This window comes from Pelophylax lessonae (genome assembly GCF_965119305.1).
Source record: "Pelophylax lessonae genome assembly, chromosome: 2".
In the NCBI taxonomy this organism is placed as follows: Eukaryota; Metazoa; Chordata; class Amphibia; order Anura; family Ranidae; genus Pelophylax; species Pelophylax lessonae.
Genome location: NC_138769.1, coordinates 203719107 through 203739095, shown reverse-complemented (window position 1 = coordinate 203739095; position 19989 = coordinate 203719107). Strand labels below are relative to the sequence as shown.

The 19989-nt window shown below is 44.0% G+C and overlaps 2 protein-coding genes across 2 annotated transcripts in view; both read right to left on the bottom strand.

The window, feature by feature from the left end:
- LOC309545976 (cyclic AMP receptor-like protein A) overlaps positions 1-19989 on the bottom strand; it is a 1007699-nt gene that overhangs the window by 742293 nt on the left and 245417 nt on the right. The gene's annotated exons all lie outside the window — the stretch shown is intronic.
- LOC309546646 (lamina-associated polypeptide 2-like) lies at positions 4157-5299 on the bottom strand (the record flags this gene model as incomplete). Its single annotated transcript, XM_082246373.1, has 1 exon — positions 4157-5299. One exon carries the CDS (start codon positions 5297-5299, stop codon positions 4157-4159), a length of 1143 nt encoding a protein of 380 aa, XP_082102499.1.

Below are 19989 nucleotides of genomic sequence, written 5' to 3'. Positions count from 1 at the left end.
CATCACTGTTTATGATTATATGCCGTTTGGAGGGTCTTTCAAAAACTCTGAAAGCTCTAAGGGAAAAATAATAAAGTGGCAAAATTGTAAAAATGGTCTGGCCACCTTTGTTTTCAAGTGGAGCGCAAGGCCTGACATTGATAAGGTTAAAAGGGAACTTTTTTTTTTGACAGAAATATGTGAACAGCCACTGTTAACTTTTTTGAGAAGCAGCATGTTTTTTCAAAGTTTTTCCACTGCTCCACAATTTAAAAGCTGCTGAACGATTATTAGTTTTGCTGCTCTATCTTCTCTAGTTGCCTACTAGTTATATGTAACTGGCTCATGAAACACTGTAGCCATGGCAAGATGCCAAGGCATGGTTAAAACATGTAAGAAAGGGCAGCTGCCAGATTTTCATTATGAGTGGCTCCCTTTCAAAAACAACATAATTGGGGAAGCACAGTGGCCTAGTGGTCACCACTGAAAAACTGGGGTTCTTGGTTCAAATAAAAGCCATGACACCATCTGCATGGAGTTTGTATGTTTTCCTAAGGCCCCTTTCACACATACGGTCCGTTCAGTTCATCACTTCAGTCACGTCAAAATTTATCAGTTTTCCATCCGTTTTTCATCCATTTTTCGTCAGTTGTGATCCGTTTTTCGTCAGTTGTTATCCGTTTTTCATCTGTTTTTCATCAATTGTTATCTGTTTTTCATCCGTTGTCATCTGTTTTTCATCCGTTGTCATCCGTTTTTCATCCGATCCGTTTTTTTGACGGATGAAAAATGGGGCATTCATCCGTTCAAAAAACGGACATTGACGGAAGCGGATGAAAACGGATGTTAACTGATGATCATCTGTTGTCATCCATTTTTACATAGATATACATTGATGTCCGTTTTTCATCCGTCAACGGATGGATGAAAAACGGACAAACGGACAGCATGTGTAAAAATGGAAAATTGTATCATACTTACCGTAATTTTCCTTTCCTGGTGCCTATCCATGGCAGCATACCTGTGATAGAGCTCCGCCTCTACTCCGTCTTCAGGACTAGTGAATAGCATAAAAGAAAGACGCCCCCTATTCCCAGCATTCTCCTGTAATATAGAATACCGAGGGAGGGAGCGTATGCTGCCATGGATAGGCACCAGGAAAGGAAAATTACGGTAAGTATGATACAATTTTCCATTTTCCTGGTGCCTCCATGGCAGCATACCTGTGATAAATAACTAGCATAACAAGGGTGGGTAATGCCAAATAAGTAAATTTTTAATTGGAAAAAGACATTGCTGATTGAATTGCTCTTCTTCCAAACTCAACGGTTGTGAGTGACCCAGGGTCGATACGGTAGTGTCTGAAGAACGTGTGTTGAGAAGACCATGAGGCGGCCCTGCAAACCGTCTCCAAAGACACATTAGCCCTCGCCGCCCAAGAAGCTGAAACTGCCCTGGTAGAATGAGCCCTCACTCGAGAAGGAGGATCCAAGCCCTTGATTTTGTAGACCTTTTGGATTAGCTTGATTATCCAAGATGACAGAGTCCTGCTGGTAGCTTCCTTGCCTCTGTTCTTTCCGTAGGGAACAATGAACAACCTTTCTGAAGATCTGAAAGATTCTGTTGCTCCTAAGTAGGCCCGAATAACTCTGGAGATGTCCAGGTTATGATGCGTGTTTGACTCTGGATCCAACAGAACAGGTAGTGCCCATGGTTCAAGAAGATGGCTTGAGGACGATACCTTAGGGATGAAGCTTCGTAATGGACGAAGCTCAACTCTATCAGGGAAAAAGGTGATATGCTCTTCACCTATCCCTAAGGCATGCAGTTCAGAAACTCGTTTTCCAGAGGTGATGGCTACAAGAAATACCGTTTGTAGAGTCACATTCCACAAGGTTGCTTGCTCCACAGGGGCAAAGGGGGTTCCGGATAGAGCTTCCAAAATTAAAGAAAGATCCCACTGAGGAAAAGGGTGTCTAGTGGGGGGGCGAATTCTTCGTACCCCTTTAAAGAAAGTGATCACCAAAGGATCTAATGCCCATCTTATATTGGTTGCTGCTGAGATCGCTGCGACCTGTACTTTTAGAGAGCTTAGACCTAACCCCAAATCCAATCCTGATTGAAGAAAGGATAGTAAATTGGAGGAAGAGGGACTGATCGGGTTGAATTCTTGTTCTGTCGCAAATTGCAGAAATTTATTCCAAATCCTGGAATAGATTGCATTTGTAGAGGGTTTTTTAGCCTTCAAGAGTGTAGAAATGACTCCGGGAGTACATCCTAAAGACTGAAACCTCCTCCTTTCAGCCTCCACACATGAAGGTCCAGCCTCTGCGGGTCCGGGTGGCATAGACCCCTCTGAGAGAGCAGATCTGGAAAGGGAGGAATCTTGACAGGAGGTCCCAGACTGAGTTGTACTGCCAGAGGGAACCATGGTCTCTTCGGCCAGAACGGAAGAACTGCTAAGATTTGAACTGGTTCTCTGAGGAGTCTCCTGAGAAATTTCAGAATTAACGGACGTGGAGGAAAGGCATAAGCCATGGAAAAGTTCCAAGGGCACGTCAGGGCATCTACCGCCTCCGCCTGAGGGTGGGGGAGACGAGAGAAAAACCTGGGAAGTCTTGAGTTCTCCGGGGTAGCGAACATATCCAGTTGTGGGGGAAACCAGAGGTTGGAGATCTGCAGGAAAATGTGTGGATGGAGACACCATTCGTTGTTGTCCAGAAAATTCCTGGACAGGGAGTCTGCTATGGTGTTGAGCTTGCCTGGAAGGTAGACCGCTCTCAGATCCATCAGGTTCCTCTCCGCCCAGAGCATTATGGGTTCGACCTCCAACAGGAGGGATCTGCTGCGTGTTCCCCCCTGTTTCTGTAGGTAGGATACTGCTGCTTTGTTGTCCATCCTGAGAAGAACTCTGTGTCCTTGGAGGAGTGGTGTTAAGGATGTTAGGGCTAAGAAGGCCGCTCTTAACTCCAGCACATTGGATACTATTCCCCTGGTTGAACAGGACCATCTTCCTTGAAGATTTGTATCTCCGCAATGGGCGCCCCAACCGTATCCGCTCGCGTCTGACGTAACAATGGTCCATGAAAACGAACCTAGATAGTGAGGCTTCTCGAGGTTCTTCCTCTTTGTCCACCAGTGTAAGCTCCTGCGCATCACTGAGGTTATTTTGATCCTCTGGCAAAGATGTTCCTTCTTCCACTGCGCTAGGAAGCCTGTTTGGAAGAAACGTAGATGCCAATGGGCCCATGGCACCATGGGGATGCAAGATGACATCGTACCCACTAGGCTCAGGCACTGGGAGGCCGTCAGATGAGTACTTTCGATGACCTTGTACATTCTCTGGATGACAATGTCTCTCTTCTCGGGAGGTAAGGATACCGTTCCCTGTCGAGTATTGAAGAATGCCCCGAGATAAACCATCTGTTGTGTTGGTGAAAGATGACTCTTCTTCAGATTTACCAGCCATCCGAAATCTTCCAGGGACTGAAGAAGAATCTCCCTGTGGGACATTAGCTGTACTGGATTGTCTGCAAGGAGAAGGATGTCGTCCAAATAATGGAACACTCTTAAACCCCTCTCCCGGAGGGGGGCGATAACAGCTATCAGAACCTTGGTAAATACCCGAGGTGAGGTACAGAGGCCGAACGGAAGGGCCTTGAATTGTAAATGTATTCCCCCTACTGTAAACCTCAGAAACTTCTGGAAGGATGGAAGGATGGGAATGTGTAGATAGGCATCCTGGAGGTCGAGTGATATCATCCAGTCTCCTGGCTGGATTACCTGGATGATTGTATTTAGTGATTCCATCTTGAAGCTTTCGAGTGTTATATAACGATTTAGCTTCTTGAGATCTATCACAGGTCTCCATCCTCCTGTCTTTTTTCTGACCAGAAAGAGCGGGGAATAGAAGCCTGTATAGTGTTCTGCCGATGGGACTGGAACAACTGCTCCCTGGAGCTGAAGTTCTGTCAGAAATTGTAGTAGTGCCGAAGCTTTTTCCCGAGAAGCTGGGATTCTTGTTTTCTGAAAGACTTGAGGTGGTGAATGGGAGAACTCCCAATGATGCCCTAACTTGATCGTGGACAAGACCCAAGGGTCCTGGCAGCGGGCAGCCCAGACCGGGTAGAAAAGTTGCAGTCTTGCTCCGACTGGGAGGGACTGCAGACCCCTGGCGTCAAAAAGACTTTGTGGATTCTTGGGGAGCTGTAAGGGACTTATTTTTGCGTGCCCCCAAAAAAGAGGCCTGCGTGCCCCTCCAGGGTCTTCTGTTCTCCCCTTGTTGTCTTGGCTGCCTGTAGTCTCTGTATCTTGATGGGCGAAATCTTGAAGAAACCACTCTGGATCTCTTGGGTTTTCTGTCCTGGGGGAGTAATCCGGACTTCCCTCCTGAGACTCTGGAGATAGCTTCATCCAATCTCTTCCCAAAGAGAGCCTTTCCATCAAAGGGTATCCTACACCAATTTTGTTTGGATGATAGATCCGCCGTCCAAGATTTTAACCAAAGGGCCCTTTTCGCCATTACTGCGTGAAGCATTGACCTTGCTGAACAGCGGATTGTATCGATTGCGGCTTCTCCGACAAAGTCTGCTGATATCTTGAGTTCTTCAAGCGCCTTGATGATGTCTTTTCGGGGAACATCCTGACGCAAGGCTGTCTCCACATTATCTGTCCAGACTCTGATGGCGTTGGACACCGATGTAAGTGCAATGGCCGGTTTACAGGCAGCGCCTGAGGCCAAGTAGCTTCTCTTTAGGTCAAAATCGATTTTGCGGTCTAGAGGATCCCTAAAGGAAGTCGAATCCTCCATGGGAAGAGTCACATTCTTTGCAAGGCGTGCCACTGCTGCATCAACTACCGGCATAGAGTTTAAGGATTGTGCATCCGATTCGGCCAGTGGGTAAAGTTTATTGAGGCGACCCAGAGAAAACTTCTTATCGGTTTTCTTCCATTCTTCCTCTATAATCTCTCTGATCTCACCCATTAGTGGGAAAAAAACCTGCTTCCTTTTAAGGAAGGGGAAGTAAGTCTTGGATTTTGCCGGGGGATCCTCTGTGTCTTCCCAGGCAATGGCTGTCTTCACTGCCTGGATGAATGGCTGCACCAAGGTATAACTGAAGCCTGATGGATCTGCTTCGTCTGAGGACTCCTCTGAGAGTGAATCCGCGGAATCGTCTCTGGCCGGTGGGTCTGAGGACGGCCGAGAGGTGTTGGGGCCTGAAGGACCTGGTGCATCAGGATCTGTGCTTTGCGCTAATGCCCTAGAAGGGGCTGTCTGCGCGGGAATCAGGGTTGTCAACTCTGCGAGGGAGTCCTTCATAGTTTGTTTGAGCATATCTACCACCTGGATATTTTCTGCTTCCCGATTGGAGGCATACTCGCGGAAGCAGTCTTTGCAAACCAGCTTGCGTGGCAAGGGTATTGCTCCACAGGCCCAACATTTTTTGGAGGAGCGAGGTGGTGCAGAGGGCGAGCGTTGCCTTGATCTTGATCTTTCTGAAGATCTATGGCGGGATCTGCGATCCGGGCTGTCATCTTCGCGGTGTCCTGAAGATCTTCCTGATCTTCTAGAATGAGTAGGGCTGAAATAAAGTACCCTTGTCAGCCAATTATGCACTCTTTTTTTAGTACCTAAACATACTCACGATAAGGTGGTCCTATACCTATTGTGAGGATCTTGTGCACGGGATGAGTGGCTCATTGCAGGGCGTTACGGGAGGACCGACTAAAAAGAAAAACGTAGAATAGATCAAAAAGATGGCAAGACGATGAGCACAAAAGGTGATTAGAAATAGGGTGGGCATAGGGTCTTCAATAAAAGGGGGCCGGGGAAAAACGGAAGAAAAAACGTAAAGAAAAGCGATACCCCCATTTTTTTTTTTTTTTTAAAAACATATACACATATATATATATATATATATACATACATACATACATGTAAACACACATATACTATCATACGCACCGTTCCCTCACCCCTCTTTTTTTTTTTTTTTACCAATTTTAAGAAAAAAATTTTTTTTTTTTTTTACTATATAAATAAAGTTTTTTTTTTTTTTTTTAACCATATAAATAAAGTTTTTTTTTTTTTTTTTTTTTATATAAATAAAATCCTTCATTGCCCTGCAGAGAGCAATAACTTACCTGGGGCTTTTTGCATAGAATAATGCAGGAACCATCAGCCTGGATAACTACCAGGCTAATGATTCCTTTAATACTAATAGGAGGAGGGCGGGAGCTCAAAATCCCTCCTCCTCCATTAATTGGAATGTTAAGGGAAACTGTGGGCAAAAGCCCTACCTGTTTCCCTTAACCAAGATGGCCGCCCGCGCTTCGATCGTACTGCGCATGCGCCCGCGCATGCGCACACGCCCTAGCTACCCGACCGCCGGAATCCCCGCCTCCCCACACTGGAACGCCAGCGAATAGGATAAGGAGGGGAGGAGCGGAGCGGCCGAAGGCTGCACACCCTACACAGCCCCAGAACGCCGTACGCCGATGAGGCAGGAGCCCGGAGCGGGACAAACAAGCCAAAGAACAGGTATTTAAAAAGGACGGTATAAAACATATAAGGGGCTTATCATTATATGAACCTGGTAGAAAAGGGAAATGAGAGAAAATATAGGAAGGGGAGAGCAAAGATATGACCTATCTGTGACAGGAAAGGGGGAAGGAAAAAATACAAGAGAAAAGAAACTACTTTAAGGTAGTGGGTCCTCCTGCAAAACCCTGCGGTCAAATCATCATAAAACTGTTCCATTGCAGGCAGAATGCGTTCCTATGAGGAAACTCTGCGCCTTACCCCAAGATCCACAGAAGGGGTTCCCAGTCTTATCAGTGCTTTGAGCGACCCAAGAAGCAGGGACTGCGCACGGGAGAGGCTTAACCCGGCGGAAGCTGCCAGATGGTCAGCAGGTAAGGACATACTGCTACTCTTCACCAGTCAAGAAGGTATGAGGAAAAAAAGGAGAATGCTGGGAATAGGGGGCGTCTTTCTTTTATGCTATTCACTAGTCCTGAAGACGGAGTAGAGGCGGAGCTCTATCACAGGTATGCTGCCATGGAGGCACCAGGAAAGGGGCCTTATGCTTGTTTGGGTTTCTTTTGGGTACTCTGATTTCCTCCCACACTACATTCCAAAGACACGCTGATAAATGAATTGGCTCCTGTCTAAATTAGTTCTAGTCTGGGTGTGCACATAAGATAAGGACCTCAGATTGTGATCCCCTTGAGGAGAGGGGCTGATTTGGTTGTAAAGAGCTGTGTAAATTGATGGAACTGTATAATTACATATAATAATAATAATAATAATAATAAATTCAAAAATGTTCACAATAATCATCTTGCTTCCGGAGGCTATTCAATCCTGAAGTAGTCTATATTAGCTTTCATGATCCATCCGCATTGAGCACATGTACTGTTCTGAACACAGGGTCTAAGCACATGGACCCTTTATTTTTTAAGAGCAGACTCATTCTTTCCCATCTGGCAAATGCACATGATGCTAATGGAGCTGCACAGTGAGGGAGCTGGAAACACTGCGCTAGCCTTGGGCAGACAAGGAAGTGAATAGGATGAATTATGTAAGATAGCAGTACTGCGTACTATTGGCTTTTTTCTGCAATTGCTGGGGGGAACATTATGTCTTTGTGTAAGTCCTGTGACAATTTCCCGCCTGTTAGTTCTTGGAGCAAATACGACACACAGATAATAGGTCCAACTGACATAATTATCTCCAAAGCTGTTTTACTATGCCGAGAGAAACCAGCATAGAAAATCTGCTGGGAATGGATTTAAGTTTAAATTGCCAAAAATAAAAAACAAAAAGTAAGAAAGTAAAAATCTCAGATTCGGTCTGTGAATGCTTCTAGCAGCTAAACATTTTCTACAGGCACATACAGTATAAACAAAGAGTGTTTAAGGAGTCATTAGTGATAGGTCATACGGGGTCTCAACTGATTGGAGGCTGTTCGTCACAAAAAAGGCATAGTCTGCATCAAAATAAGGATTATGAAACACAGAGAAAATCATTTTTGTAAAACCATAAAAAAGCATGGGTTAAAGAAAGCCAGTCTTGCTAATGCATGCATTGTTTTCTAGTGCAAGAACCAGCCAGCACTGTCTATTTAAACCCAGCTGGGAGAAAATGTGGATTTCCCTGCATTAAATGAGCACTAAGCCACCCGCATTGTTATTGTGCTCCTAACCTCTTGCTGGAGCCGTTCACTGCACAAAAAGCTCCGTATGTCATCTGAGAGCAGTGGGGCTTTCAGGGGAATGCAATAATCTTACCGGAGCTATTGAATTGAGTCCTGCAATTAAACCACAAAATACCCAATTTTAAAAGAATTACTCCTAGTTTAGACTCGACTTCCCATTTTATTAGATTTGTTTTTCTTAGCAATTATGCATTCTCTTGTGCTTGCTGTAGCTTGTAATGACGGGTCAAACTGGAGTACACTACTTGAATGCCTTATAATTACCATTACTGTAAAATACATTTTTAGAGCACCAAGTTGCTGAAGGAGAAATTTAGGAAAGGTGCATACTAAAATGTGCATTCAGATAAATGAAAATGAATTTGGAAAAATAATATATTATTTCAGCTTTAACCACTTAAGCCCCGGAAGATTTTACCCCCTTCCTGACCAGGGCCTATTTTGCGATTCGGCACTGCGTGATTTTAACAGACAATTGCGCAGTCGTGAGACTCTGTACCCAAATAAAATTGACGTCCTTTTTTTCCCCACAAACAGAGCTTTCTTTTGGTGGTATTTGATCACCTGTGCGATTTTTTTTATCATGCGCTATAAACAAAAAAAGAGCGTCAATTTTGAAAAAATAACAATATTTTTCAAATTTTTTCACATGAAATTCCCCCCCCCCCCAAAAAATGCAAAAATCTAAATTTTTTAACATTTTAGGCCAATTTGTTTTCTGCTACAAATGTTTGGTAAAAAAAAATCGCAATAAGCGTATTTTGATTGGTTTGCGCAAAAGTTATTGCGTTTACTAACTAAGGGAAAGATTTTTGTCATTTTTATTTTTTTTAACGAGTAATGACGGCGATCTGCAAATTTTTTTGCAGGACTGCGACTTTGCGGCGGACAGATTGGACCCTTGACTGACATTTTTGACACTTTTGGGGGTACCAGTGACATTACTACAGTAATCAGTGCTATACATATGCACTGTTACTGTAAAAATGACACTGGCAGAGAAGGGGTTAACTTTATTGGAGGAGGGGTTAAGTGTGTCCCTAGGGGCGTGCTTCTAACTATAAAGGGGCGTGGCTTTTCATGTAACAGCAGAGATCTACGGTCCTACATAGCAGGACTGTATGATCTCTGCTGTTACACAAGGGAAAAGGACAGGCGGCTTTGTTTACATTAGCCGCCTGCCATTCTCCCTATGTAGCCGATGATCGCGAGTGACCGGCGGACATCGGATCCGCCGGTCACATGCGCGGGGATCCCAGTGAGCGAGCGGTGGGGGGGAGCGCGCCTCCGGCGACGCGCGCTCGCCCCCTATTGGCTCGCAGGCGAGTGACGTACCGGTACGTCACTTTGCCTGCACGGGGCTGACGCCGCAGTATATGTACTTGCGGCGGTCGGCAAGTGGTTAAAGCAAGATAATAGACTATTAACCACTTCAAGTCTAGTTACTTTAACCCCTTTCCAGTCAAGGCCATTTTTTTTTTTAGCTCTCAGCACTGTCACACTTTGAAAAACAATTACTCGGTCATGCAACACTGTACCCAAATTAAATTATAAATACAAAAAATACTGAAAATTAAAAAAAAAAAAATTTTCTTAGTTTCTGTTATAAAATGTTGCAAATAAATATTCTTTCTTCATAAATTTAGGTCAACATGTATTCTGCTACATTTCTTTGGTAAAAATAACCCAAATCAGTGTATATTATTTAGGCTGTGAGAAAGTTATAGCCTCTACAAAGTATTATATATATATATATATATATATATATATATATATATATTTTTTTTTTTTTTTTTTTTTTTTTTAATTGATCAGTCCTGATGTAATAACTGCTTGTGGGGCAAATAATTTGTTGATCCCCTGCAGATTTTGTAAGTTTGTCCACTTACAAAGAAATTAAGGGTCTATCATTTTTATCATAGGTTTATTTTAAATGATAGAGACTGAATATCAACCAAAAATCCAGAAAAAAACATTTTACAAACATTTTTGACTTACAGTTCAGTGAGTAAAATACAGTGCCTTGCGAAAATATTTGGCCCCCTTGAACTTTTCGACCTTTTGCCACATTTCAGGCTTCAAACATAAAGATATAAAACTGTAATTTTTGGTGAAGAATCAACAAGTGGGACACAATCATGAAGTGGAACGAAATGTATACGATATTTCAAACTTTTTTAACAAATAAAAAACTGAAAAATTGGGCGTGCAAAATTATTCAGCCCCCTTAAGTTAACACTTTGTAGCGCCACCTTTTGCTCCGATTACAGCTGTAAGTCACTTGGGGTATGTCTCTATAAGTTTTGCACATTGAGAGCCTGAAATTTTTGCCCATTCCTCCTTGCAAAACAGCTCGAGCTCAGTGAGGTTGGATGGAGAGCGTTTGTGAACAGCAGTTTTCAGTTCTTTCCACAGATTCTCGATTGGATTCAAGTCTGGACTTTGACTTGGCCATTCTAGCACCTGGATATGTTTATTTGTGAACCATTCCATTGTAGATTTTGCTTTATGTTTTGGATCATTGTCTTGTTGGAAGACAAATCTCTGTCCCAGTCTGAGGTCTTTTGCAGACTCCATCAGGTTTTCTTCCAGAATGGTCCTGTATTTGGCTCCATCCATCTTCCCATCAATTTTAACCATCTTCCATGTCCCTGCTGAAGAAAAGCAGGCCCAAACCATGATGCTGCCACCACCATGTTTGACAGTGGGGATGGTGTGTTCAGGGTGATGAGCTGTGTTGCTTTTACGCCAAACATGACGTTTTGCATTGTTGCCAAAAAGTTTGATTTTGGTTTCATCTGACCAGAGCACCTTCTTCCACATGTTTGGTGTGTCTCCCAGGTGGCTTGTGGCAAACTTTAAATGACACTTTTTATGGATATCTTTAAGAAATGGCTTTCTTCTTGCCACTCTTCCATAAAGGCCAGATTTGTGCATAGAGAACCTAAAATTTGCCGTTCGCTAACGGCAAACGCGAACCTCCGCAAATGTTCGCGAACGGGCGAACCGCCATAGACTTCAATAGGCAGGCGAATTTTAAAACCCACAGGGACTCTTTCCGGCAGGCAACTGCAATTATGACAGAGGAAAAAAAAAATTATTTTTTAAAATGCAAGGTACTGTGCCACCCGATATGAGTGTGGTGTGCACACAGTACAGTCTGTGGTGGGTCTGTGGCCTATCACACAGGCAAAAGTGCAAACCCCTCACATTTTTGTAAATATTTTATGATACCTTTTCATGTGACAACAATGAAGAAATTACACTTTGCTACAATGTAAAGTAGTGAGTGTACAGCTTGTAGAACAGTGTACATTTGTTGTCCCCCTCAAAATAACTCAACACACAGCCATTAATGTTTAAACTGCTGGCAACAAAAGTGAGTACACCCCTAAATATAAAATTTCCAAATTAGGCCAAATTAGCCATTTTCCCTACCCGGTGTAATCTGACTCATTTATGTTACAAGGTCTCAGGTGTGAATGGGGAGCAGGTGTGGTAAATTTGGGGTTATTGCTCTCACTCTCTCATACTGGTCACTGAAAGCTACCCATGGCACCTCATGGCAAAGAACTCTCTGAGGATCTAAAATTTACATCACAGCCCTTCTCCTTTACTTAAATGTTCTCTGTACCACTTCATATCACAGCACCCCCACCTTACATCAGCTACCAACACCCTTTACGTCAGGCCCCCCTTCCTTGCTCCTCAGTCCTCTTCACAGCCCCTCTTCCTTGCACCACAGTCCCCTTTGCAGCCCCCTCTAACTTGCATCTCAGTCTCATCCTCAGTCCCTTTTGCAGCACCCCCCCCTTACTTGCGTCCCAGTCCCCTTCACAGATCCCCTTCCCTGCACCCCAGTCCATATCATAGCCCCCCTTCCTTGCACCTCACTCCTCAGTCCCCTTCACAGCCCCCTTTAGTTGCATCTCCGTCCCCCCTTACTTGCATCTCAATCCCCTTCACAGCCCCCCTCCTTGTATCCCAGCTCCCTTCACAACCCCCTTCTAGCACCCCAGTCCCCTTTAAAGCCCCCCTTAACTTGCATCTCAGCCCCCCCCCTTACTTGCATCTCAGTCTCCTCCTTTTATCTCAGTCCCCTCCACAGCCCCCCTCCTTGTATCCCAGTCCCCTTCTTAGCCCCCCTCTTAGCACCCAGTCCTCTTCACAGCATCTTACTTTCATCTCACTCTCCCCCCCAAACTTGTATACAAGTCCCCTTCACAGATCCCCTTCCCTGGAACCCCAGTCCATATCATAGCCCCCCTTCCTTTTTTTATATACTGGTCCCCTTTACAGCTACTCTTCTGTCTCTGTAATCCTCCTCCTACCTTACACAGCAGATAGAAGGCAGAAGGCGCGGCATGTCAAGACAAGAGGGCAGGACATGCTTTTCATATTAACAGGCAGGGGATTGGTTGCTAGGACTGCCCCGAATCCTAGCAATAATTCCCAGGCTTGTTAACTTAAAAAGGATGTCCCGCCCTCTGCCCGGACATGCCGTGCCTTCTGCATTCTACGGACAAATACTGTGGCAGCGGCGGGAGAAGGAAGCTGTCAGCTGGGAGAGGATACCCAGGCTGCTAAGTGGCAGAGCCACGGTCCGGTTAGAATTGCTTTGTGGTCTGCCATTTAGTGATGCCTGGTTTATCACGTTAAATTCCAAAAAAACACATTTACGTTTTTGGCTGTAACATGACAAAATGTGGAAAAATTCAAGGGGTATGAATATTTTTTCAAGGCACTTTATACAAGTGGTCAGGGAACATAGCCTTGTGTAGTGTCACCTGTAGTAGTCTCAGTTCTATAAGCCAAGCAAGCCTAGCCCACTGGTACATGGCTTCCCCCAGGAAAGCCATGTTCACTGACCAGGAAGGGTAGTAGGCTGAAGAAAGGAAGAAAAAAGAGTTCATGTGGCTGCAGGAGTGCAGTTGTCCACAGGGGATTGCTAGGACTTAAGTCTCACAGCAACCTGCAGAGTAGGCAGAGACATGGTCAGCAAACAGGCAAATGATAGGTGTAGGCAGCAAACAGGAATATGGTCAATAAACAGGCCAGGAATTTTCAAGATAAATACATTTCTAAGGAAATATTGACATGAAATTTTCATCATGTCGACAGCAACCCATGCAATCCATACCATACATATAAAGAAACCAAAACAAATAAGTTCAGAAATTAAGTTGTGTGTAATAAAATGGAATGACACAGGGAAAAAGTATTGAATACGCTAACTGAAATGGATTTAATACACATGGGCTGAGTATTGGCCAGTTCAACAGAAACTGATATTCAGCCAGTTTGTACAGCAGCCTGTTCAACAGAAGCCAGCCTCATGTGGAAGACCAGTAGCTGATCGGCATCCAATCAGTGCTTGCAGCCAATGGCTGCGAGCGCAGTTCAGTGTGTGTTCTGGTAGGGGGGGGGGGGGTGCAGTCCCCCTGTCATAACAACAAAATAGCTCAACAGGGAGATAAATATATATACACACACACATATATACACATCGCATAGTTAGTATAGCGAGCTCCTCAGTTTTTTTTTTTTTCATTCAGCCCACTGGGTTGAACAAAAGAAAAAACTACCTGTGTGCATCAGGCTTTAGGAGGTATTTCACTTGCCTTCAATATTCATCATTATCATCATGATCATCAGTAGCTATGGCTCAAGGCACCTGTACTGTGTGCCTATCATGATGATAATGATAATGATCACATTTCCCTGCATCAAAGGCAACAGCAAGGGCATGGGGGCAAGGTGTGTGCGTGTACTGTACATTTTCTGGGACTTCTCTGCAGTATCCCTTTTTGTGCTGACTGCTGTGTCTGTGCGTCACAGATGAAGAGGTGGATGGACAGACATGCTGCATCTTCTCTGCCTGCTGCACTGATCACTGCCAGTCTGCCACCATTCTTCTGCAGCTGATTTCCTCAGCTGGAGCCCGCTCTCTCCTCATCACTTACTTGCTGAAGGGGGCAGGCAGTGAGAAAGTAGCAGCAGCAGGAACTGGAAGCCAGCGCTGGTTGTTGGGTAAGTCCGCCGGAAAAAGAAAAAAAAAAAAAGACTCTTTATCTACAGTCTCTCCTGGGCCCCTCTGGAAGAACTGCATGCTTCCCCCCTGCCCAGGGAATATAACAGTATCGTACAGTACTACAAGCAGCTTGAAGCTGCTGCTTATCAGTGGCCCTACCCGAAAGATAAACAGCGCCCCCGACTGATGTGCACTCTAGGCTGGCGCCTACCTTGCCTATAGGTAGCGGCTGACCCTGTGTGTGATTGGCTTACTGATTTTCCCAGAAGTTTGCACCAAGATACAATTCAGATTTTTGGCATCCCCTGCACCAAAATGTAATTTCTGGTGAGATACTCCCAGTAGGAAATCACATCTAAAGGGATGCAGACCCAGCAGTTTTCCTCATTAGTGGCCTGCAGGTGCCACAGCTAAATGATAATTATGAAACCACTCCCATTAGACTCATTTTCCCACATGGGACACAGGGAAACACACAGGGATTTCTTTAGAAAAACAAAAAGGTAGGAATCTGCAACAAAGTTTGTTACAATCCCTGCAATGCAAACAACATACAGCAGGTAAAATACATATTGAACATGTCACCAATTTTCAAGATAAATACATTTCTAAGGAAATATTGACATGAAATTTTCATCACGTCGGTAGCAATCCATACATATAAAGAAACCAAAACAAATAAGTTCAGAAATTAAGTTGTGTATAATAAAATGGAATGACACAGGGAAAAAGTATTGAATACGCTAACTGAAATGGATTTAATACTTTATCCAAAATTCTTTGTTGATAATGACAACTTTAAGACGCCTCCTGTTTGGAGAAACTAGTTGCATTCATTTTGGCCCATTCTTCCACACAGTCTTCAAATCTTGAAGGTTCCATGGGTCTCTTCTGTAAATTTTGATCTTTAGTTATTTCCACAGATCTATTGGATTCAAGTCAGGTGATTGATTTTAGCAGTTTTTTTCTTTCCTTGAAACCAATTTAGAGTTTCCTTGGCTATTTGTTTGAGATCATTGTCTTACTGAAATGTCTACCCTTGTTTCATCTTCATCATCCTGGTAAATGGCAGCAGATTTTTTATCAAGAATGTCATGGTACATTTTTCCATTCATCCTTCCTTTAATGATATGTTTGCCAGAACCGTATATGCTGAAAAACAGCCTCACACCATGATATCCCCCCCTCCAAACCTCACTGTTGGTATGGTGTTTTTGGGGTGATGTGCAGTGCCATTTGACCTCTGAACATGGTGTGTATTATGGCATCCAAAGAGTTAAATTTTGGTCTCATCTGACCAGACTTTATTCTTCCAGTATTTCACAGGCTTGTCTAAATGTTATGCAGCAAGCTTTAAATTAGCTTCAACATGCTTTTTCTTCAGCAATGGAATTTTGCATGGTGAGCGTGCTTACAAGCCATAGCAATTGAGTGCATTACTTAATGTTTTCTTTGAAACACTTTTACCTGCTAATTCTAGGTCTTTCTAAAGCTCTCCACAAGTGGTCCTTGGCTCCTTGACATTTTAACACTTCTGATAATTGTTTTCAGTCCTCTGTCAGAAATCTTGCAAGGAGCACCTGGTTCGTGGCCGGTTTAGGGTGATGTTCTTTACACTTTCGGAAAATATAGCCCAAACAGTGCTCACCGGAACATTTAGAAGTTTAGAAATCCTTTTGTAACCAATGTCATCAGTATGTTTTGCAAAAATAAGGTTGCGTAGGCCTTGAGAAAGCGCTTTCTTTTACCCATCATGAGATGTTTCTTGTGTGACTCCTTGGTAATGAGACACCTTTTTTAGGCCATCAGTTGAGGCTGAACCAGCTGATATTAACCACTTTAATACAGGGCACTTCCCTCCCTTCCCGCCCAGGCCAATTTTCCCCTTTTAGCGCTGTTGCATTTTGAATGACAATTGCGCGGTCATGCAACACTGTACCTTCACCAAATTTATGTCATTTTCCCCCCACAAATAGAGCTTTCTTTTGGTGGTATTTGATCACCTCTGCGATTTTTACTTTTTGCTAAACAAATAAAAAAAGACCGAAAAGTTTAAAAAAAAAAAAAAAAAATTTTGTTTATGTTATACAATTTTGTAAATAAATAATTTTTTTCCTGCACTGATGAGCACTGATGAGACTGCACTGACAGGCACTGATGAGGAGGCACTGATGGGGTGGCACTGATGGGGTGGCACTGATAGGTGGCACTGATAGGCGGCACTGATATGCGGCACTGATAGGCACTGATATGTGGCACTGATAGGTAGCACAGATATGCAGCATTGGTGGGCACTGATAGGCGGCACTGCTGGGCACTGATAGGCGGCATTGATGGACACTGATAGGTGGCACTGACGGGCATTGATAGGTGGCACTGACGGGCACTAATGGGCACTGATAGGCGGCACTGGTGGGCACTGATGGGCACTGATGGGCGGCACTGATCGGCACTGACAGGCGGCACTGATGGGCACTAATGGGCACTGATAGGCGGCACTGGTGGGCAATAATGGGCACTGGTGGGCGACACTAAAGGATGGCAGTGATGGGCACTTGTGGGCAGCACTGATAGGGAGGACACTGGTGGGCATCACTGATGGGGAGGGCAATGGGGGGCTCCCTGAGCCCTGATTGCCATCCCTGGTGGCCATAGTGGGCATCCCTGGGGTCATAGTGGGCATCCCTGGGGTCATAGTGGGCATCCCTGGTGGATCTAGTGGCATCCCCCCCCCCGAGGGTCTGCACTGGTAATCAATGATCTGATTACCAGTGCCGACCCCCCCCCCTGTCAGGGGAGCCGCCGATCGGCGCTCCTTTACTCGTGCCTGTCAGGCACGAACTAAGGAAAGCCGATCAACGGCTGTTCCTATTTACTATGTGACCAGCCGTGATTGGACACGGCTGATCACATGGTAAAGAGCCTCCGTCAGAGGCTCTTTACCGAGATCGGAGATGCAGGGTGTCAGACTGACACCTCGCATCACCGATCGCTGCTCTGCGCGCCCCCGGGGGGCGCCCAGAGCGGAGTTATCCTGCCGCCGTCATATGACGTCCGGTCAGGATAACTCAACCACATTCCCGCCGTCAATCTGTAATAGGGCGGGCGGGAAGTGGTTAATTTGCACTGACAAGGCGCAGGATTGCTTTCTAAATACAGATAGTTTTCAGTTGGTGTCTTGGCTTTCCATGCCTTTTTGCACCTTCTTTTCTTCATGTGTTCAATACTTTTTCCCTGTGTCATTCCATTTTTTTACACATAACTTAATTTCTGAACTTATTTGTTTTGGTTTCTTTGTATGTATGGATTGCATGGGTTGTTACTGACATGTGGTGATCATTTATTGTCAGTAGCACCTTTAGAAATATATTTACCTAAAAAAATGGTGACATGTTCAATACTTATTTTACCCGCTGTAGTTAGACTGTACAATCTCGTTTAAATTTACCAAACTTTGTATTATCAGGACAAACCTGAACAAATCGACTATCTATCAAGTCAAGTATGCCTTTCCATCATATAGATGACAAGATTGGAGATAGTACAATCAAATTGCATAGTGTATGGTCAAATTTCACCTCTTCATTATTTTATATTTAAAGTTTAGAGGAAAAATTACAGAAAAGTATAACTTGACTGTAAAGTATGCATTTGCATTGTGTACTTTTACTGAAGACAAGATCTGTTTGTAGCAGCATGACTATGTTTTCATCATACTTTACAGTGAACAAACTGCTCATGGTCACCACTAGAGAGTACTGTCGGGCTGAATGAGCTTTTGAGAAAAGTTTTTTTTTAGATCATAGTAGGCTGTATACTAAGAGTTAGCAGACTGCAGGCCGTGCTGCTGGAATAAAGACTTCTTCAGGTAAGATAACCTACAATAGTAGCATTTGCAAGGGGACAAGTACGCCTTTATACAGTATATACTGCATACAGAAAGTGCACTTTTACTTTGAAATCAATATTTTATCACAACCAGAATACCCTCATTTTTAATTTTACCAGTTGAGCTTTAGAGCAAATAATGGGATTTTTGACTTACCGTAAAATCCCTTTGACTGATGATTGACAGATACAGCTCCTGATGTTCTTAACCATTGGGTTATACTGTGCTCCATACAGGAGTAGGACACTAGGCAGAAAAAAAGTCTGGCTATGCCTATGGGCAGTCCCAAGAGTATACTCCCTCTCTCTGCTATAGGTACTCAGTTTTGTTACAAGCAGTGTCAGAAGAATTACAACTCCAGAGGGGTGGGTGCTGTGACCAATGCACATCAGAGAAATGAATTTTAAGGGAAGTCAAAAATCCAATTTTCTCTTTCGCTCATTAACCACTTACCGCATACTAACGTAGATCTACGTCGGCAGACTTTGCGGTAGTATACCGGGATGATGCCTCTAGCTAGAGGCACCATCCCGGTACCATGGTTTAGAGCCGACGGTCGGCTTTCCGTCGGTAACGACCGATGCGGCTCGGGAGCCGCTCGATCGTTGCCCGGGTGAGCGGGAGGGGAAGTCCCCCCCCCTCCCGCCACCTTCCGTGACTTTGCTCGAGGAGCCCCGAGCACCCAGCCGGCACGTCCACCGGCTTTGATCGGGTCTCTGATGACGTAATACGGAGGCGACATCCATGATGTCATTTCTGGGTTACTCTGCTGCAAAAGGCGGTAAATGTAAAAAACGGCAATATGCAAAAACGCCATTTTCGGCGTTTTGCATACATGGAAGTGTAGTGGAGGGGTCTAGGGTCTTTTAGACCCTCGATCACTCCATAAAGAGTACCTGTCACTGCATATTGGTGTCACAAGGGATGTTTACATTGCTTGTGACAGCAATAAAAGTGATCAGATTTTTATTTTTTTTTAAAAACCTGTAATAAAGTTAAAAAAAATAAAATAAATAGGGAAAAAAATTTTTTTTAGCCGCCCCCGTCACCATTAGCTCGCGCACAAAAAAAACGTATACGGAAGTCGAGCCGCGAATGAAATCGCTGTTCAAACCACACATGTGAGGTATCACCGCGATCGCCAGAGCGTGGGCAATAATAAAAAAAAAAGAGCTACACTCTAACTCTAAACTGGTAACCGGTAAATAAATTTAAAGCGTCGCCTATCGAGATCTCTATTGACCGTAGTTTGTCGCCATCCCACGGGGGGGGGGGGGCGCAATTTTAAACCGTAACATGTTGGGTATCTATTTACTCGGCGTGACATCATCTTTCACAATACACAAAAAAATGGGCTAACTTTACTATTTAGTATTTTTTAAATGCAGTGAAATGTGATTTTTCAAAATTTTTCCAAAAAAATAGCGTTTTAAAAACCGCTGCGCAAATACCGCGTGACAAAAAATATTGCAATGACCGACATTTTATTCTCCAGAGTCTTTGCTAAAAAAAAAATTATATATATATATATATATATATATATATATATATATATATATATATATAATGTTTGGGGGTTTTAAGTAGTTTTCTAGGAAAAAATACTGGTTTTAACTTGTAAACAAAAAGTGTCCAAAATAGGGCTGGGGCTTAAGTGGTTAATGGACACAGCTCCTGATCTTTTTAACCATTGGGATGTCCCAAAGCAGTGTTAAACATGAGGGGTGGGAACAGCGAAAAATAACCTCCCAAGGCTAAACTATAGCCAACGAGGCAAACAGGAGCGCAATCAAAACAACTGGAGCTCACCAAAAAAAACAATACACCCACAAAGAGGATCAGGTCCTCTAAACAGCAGCCTGCAAAACCTT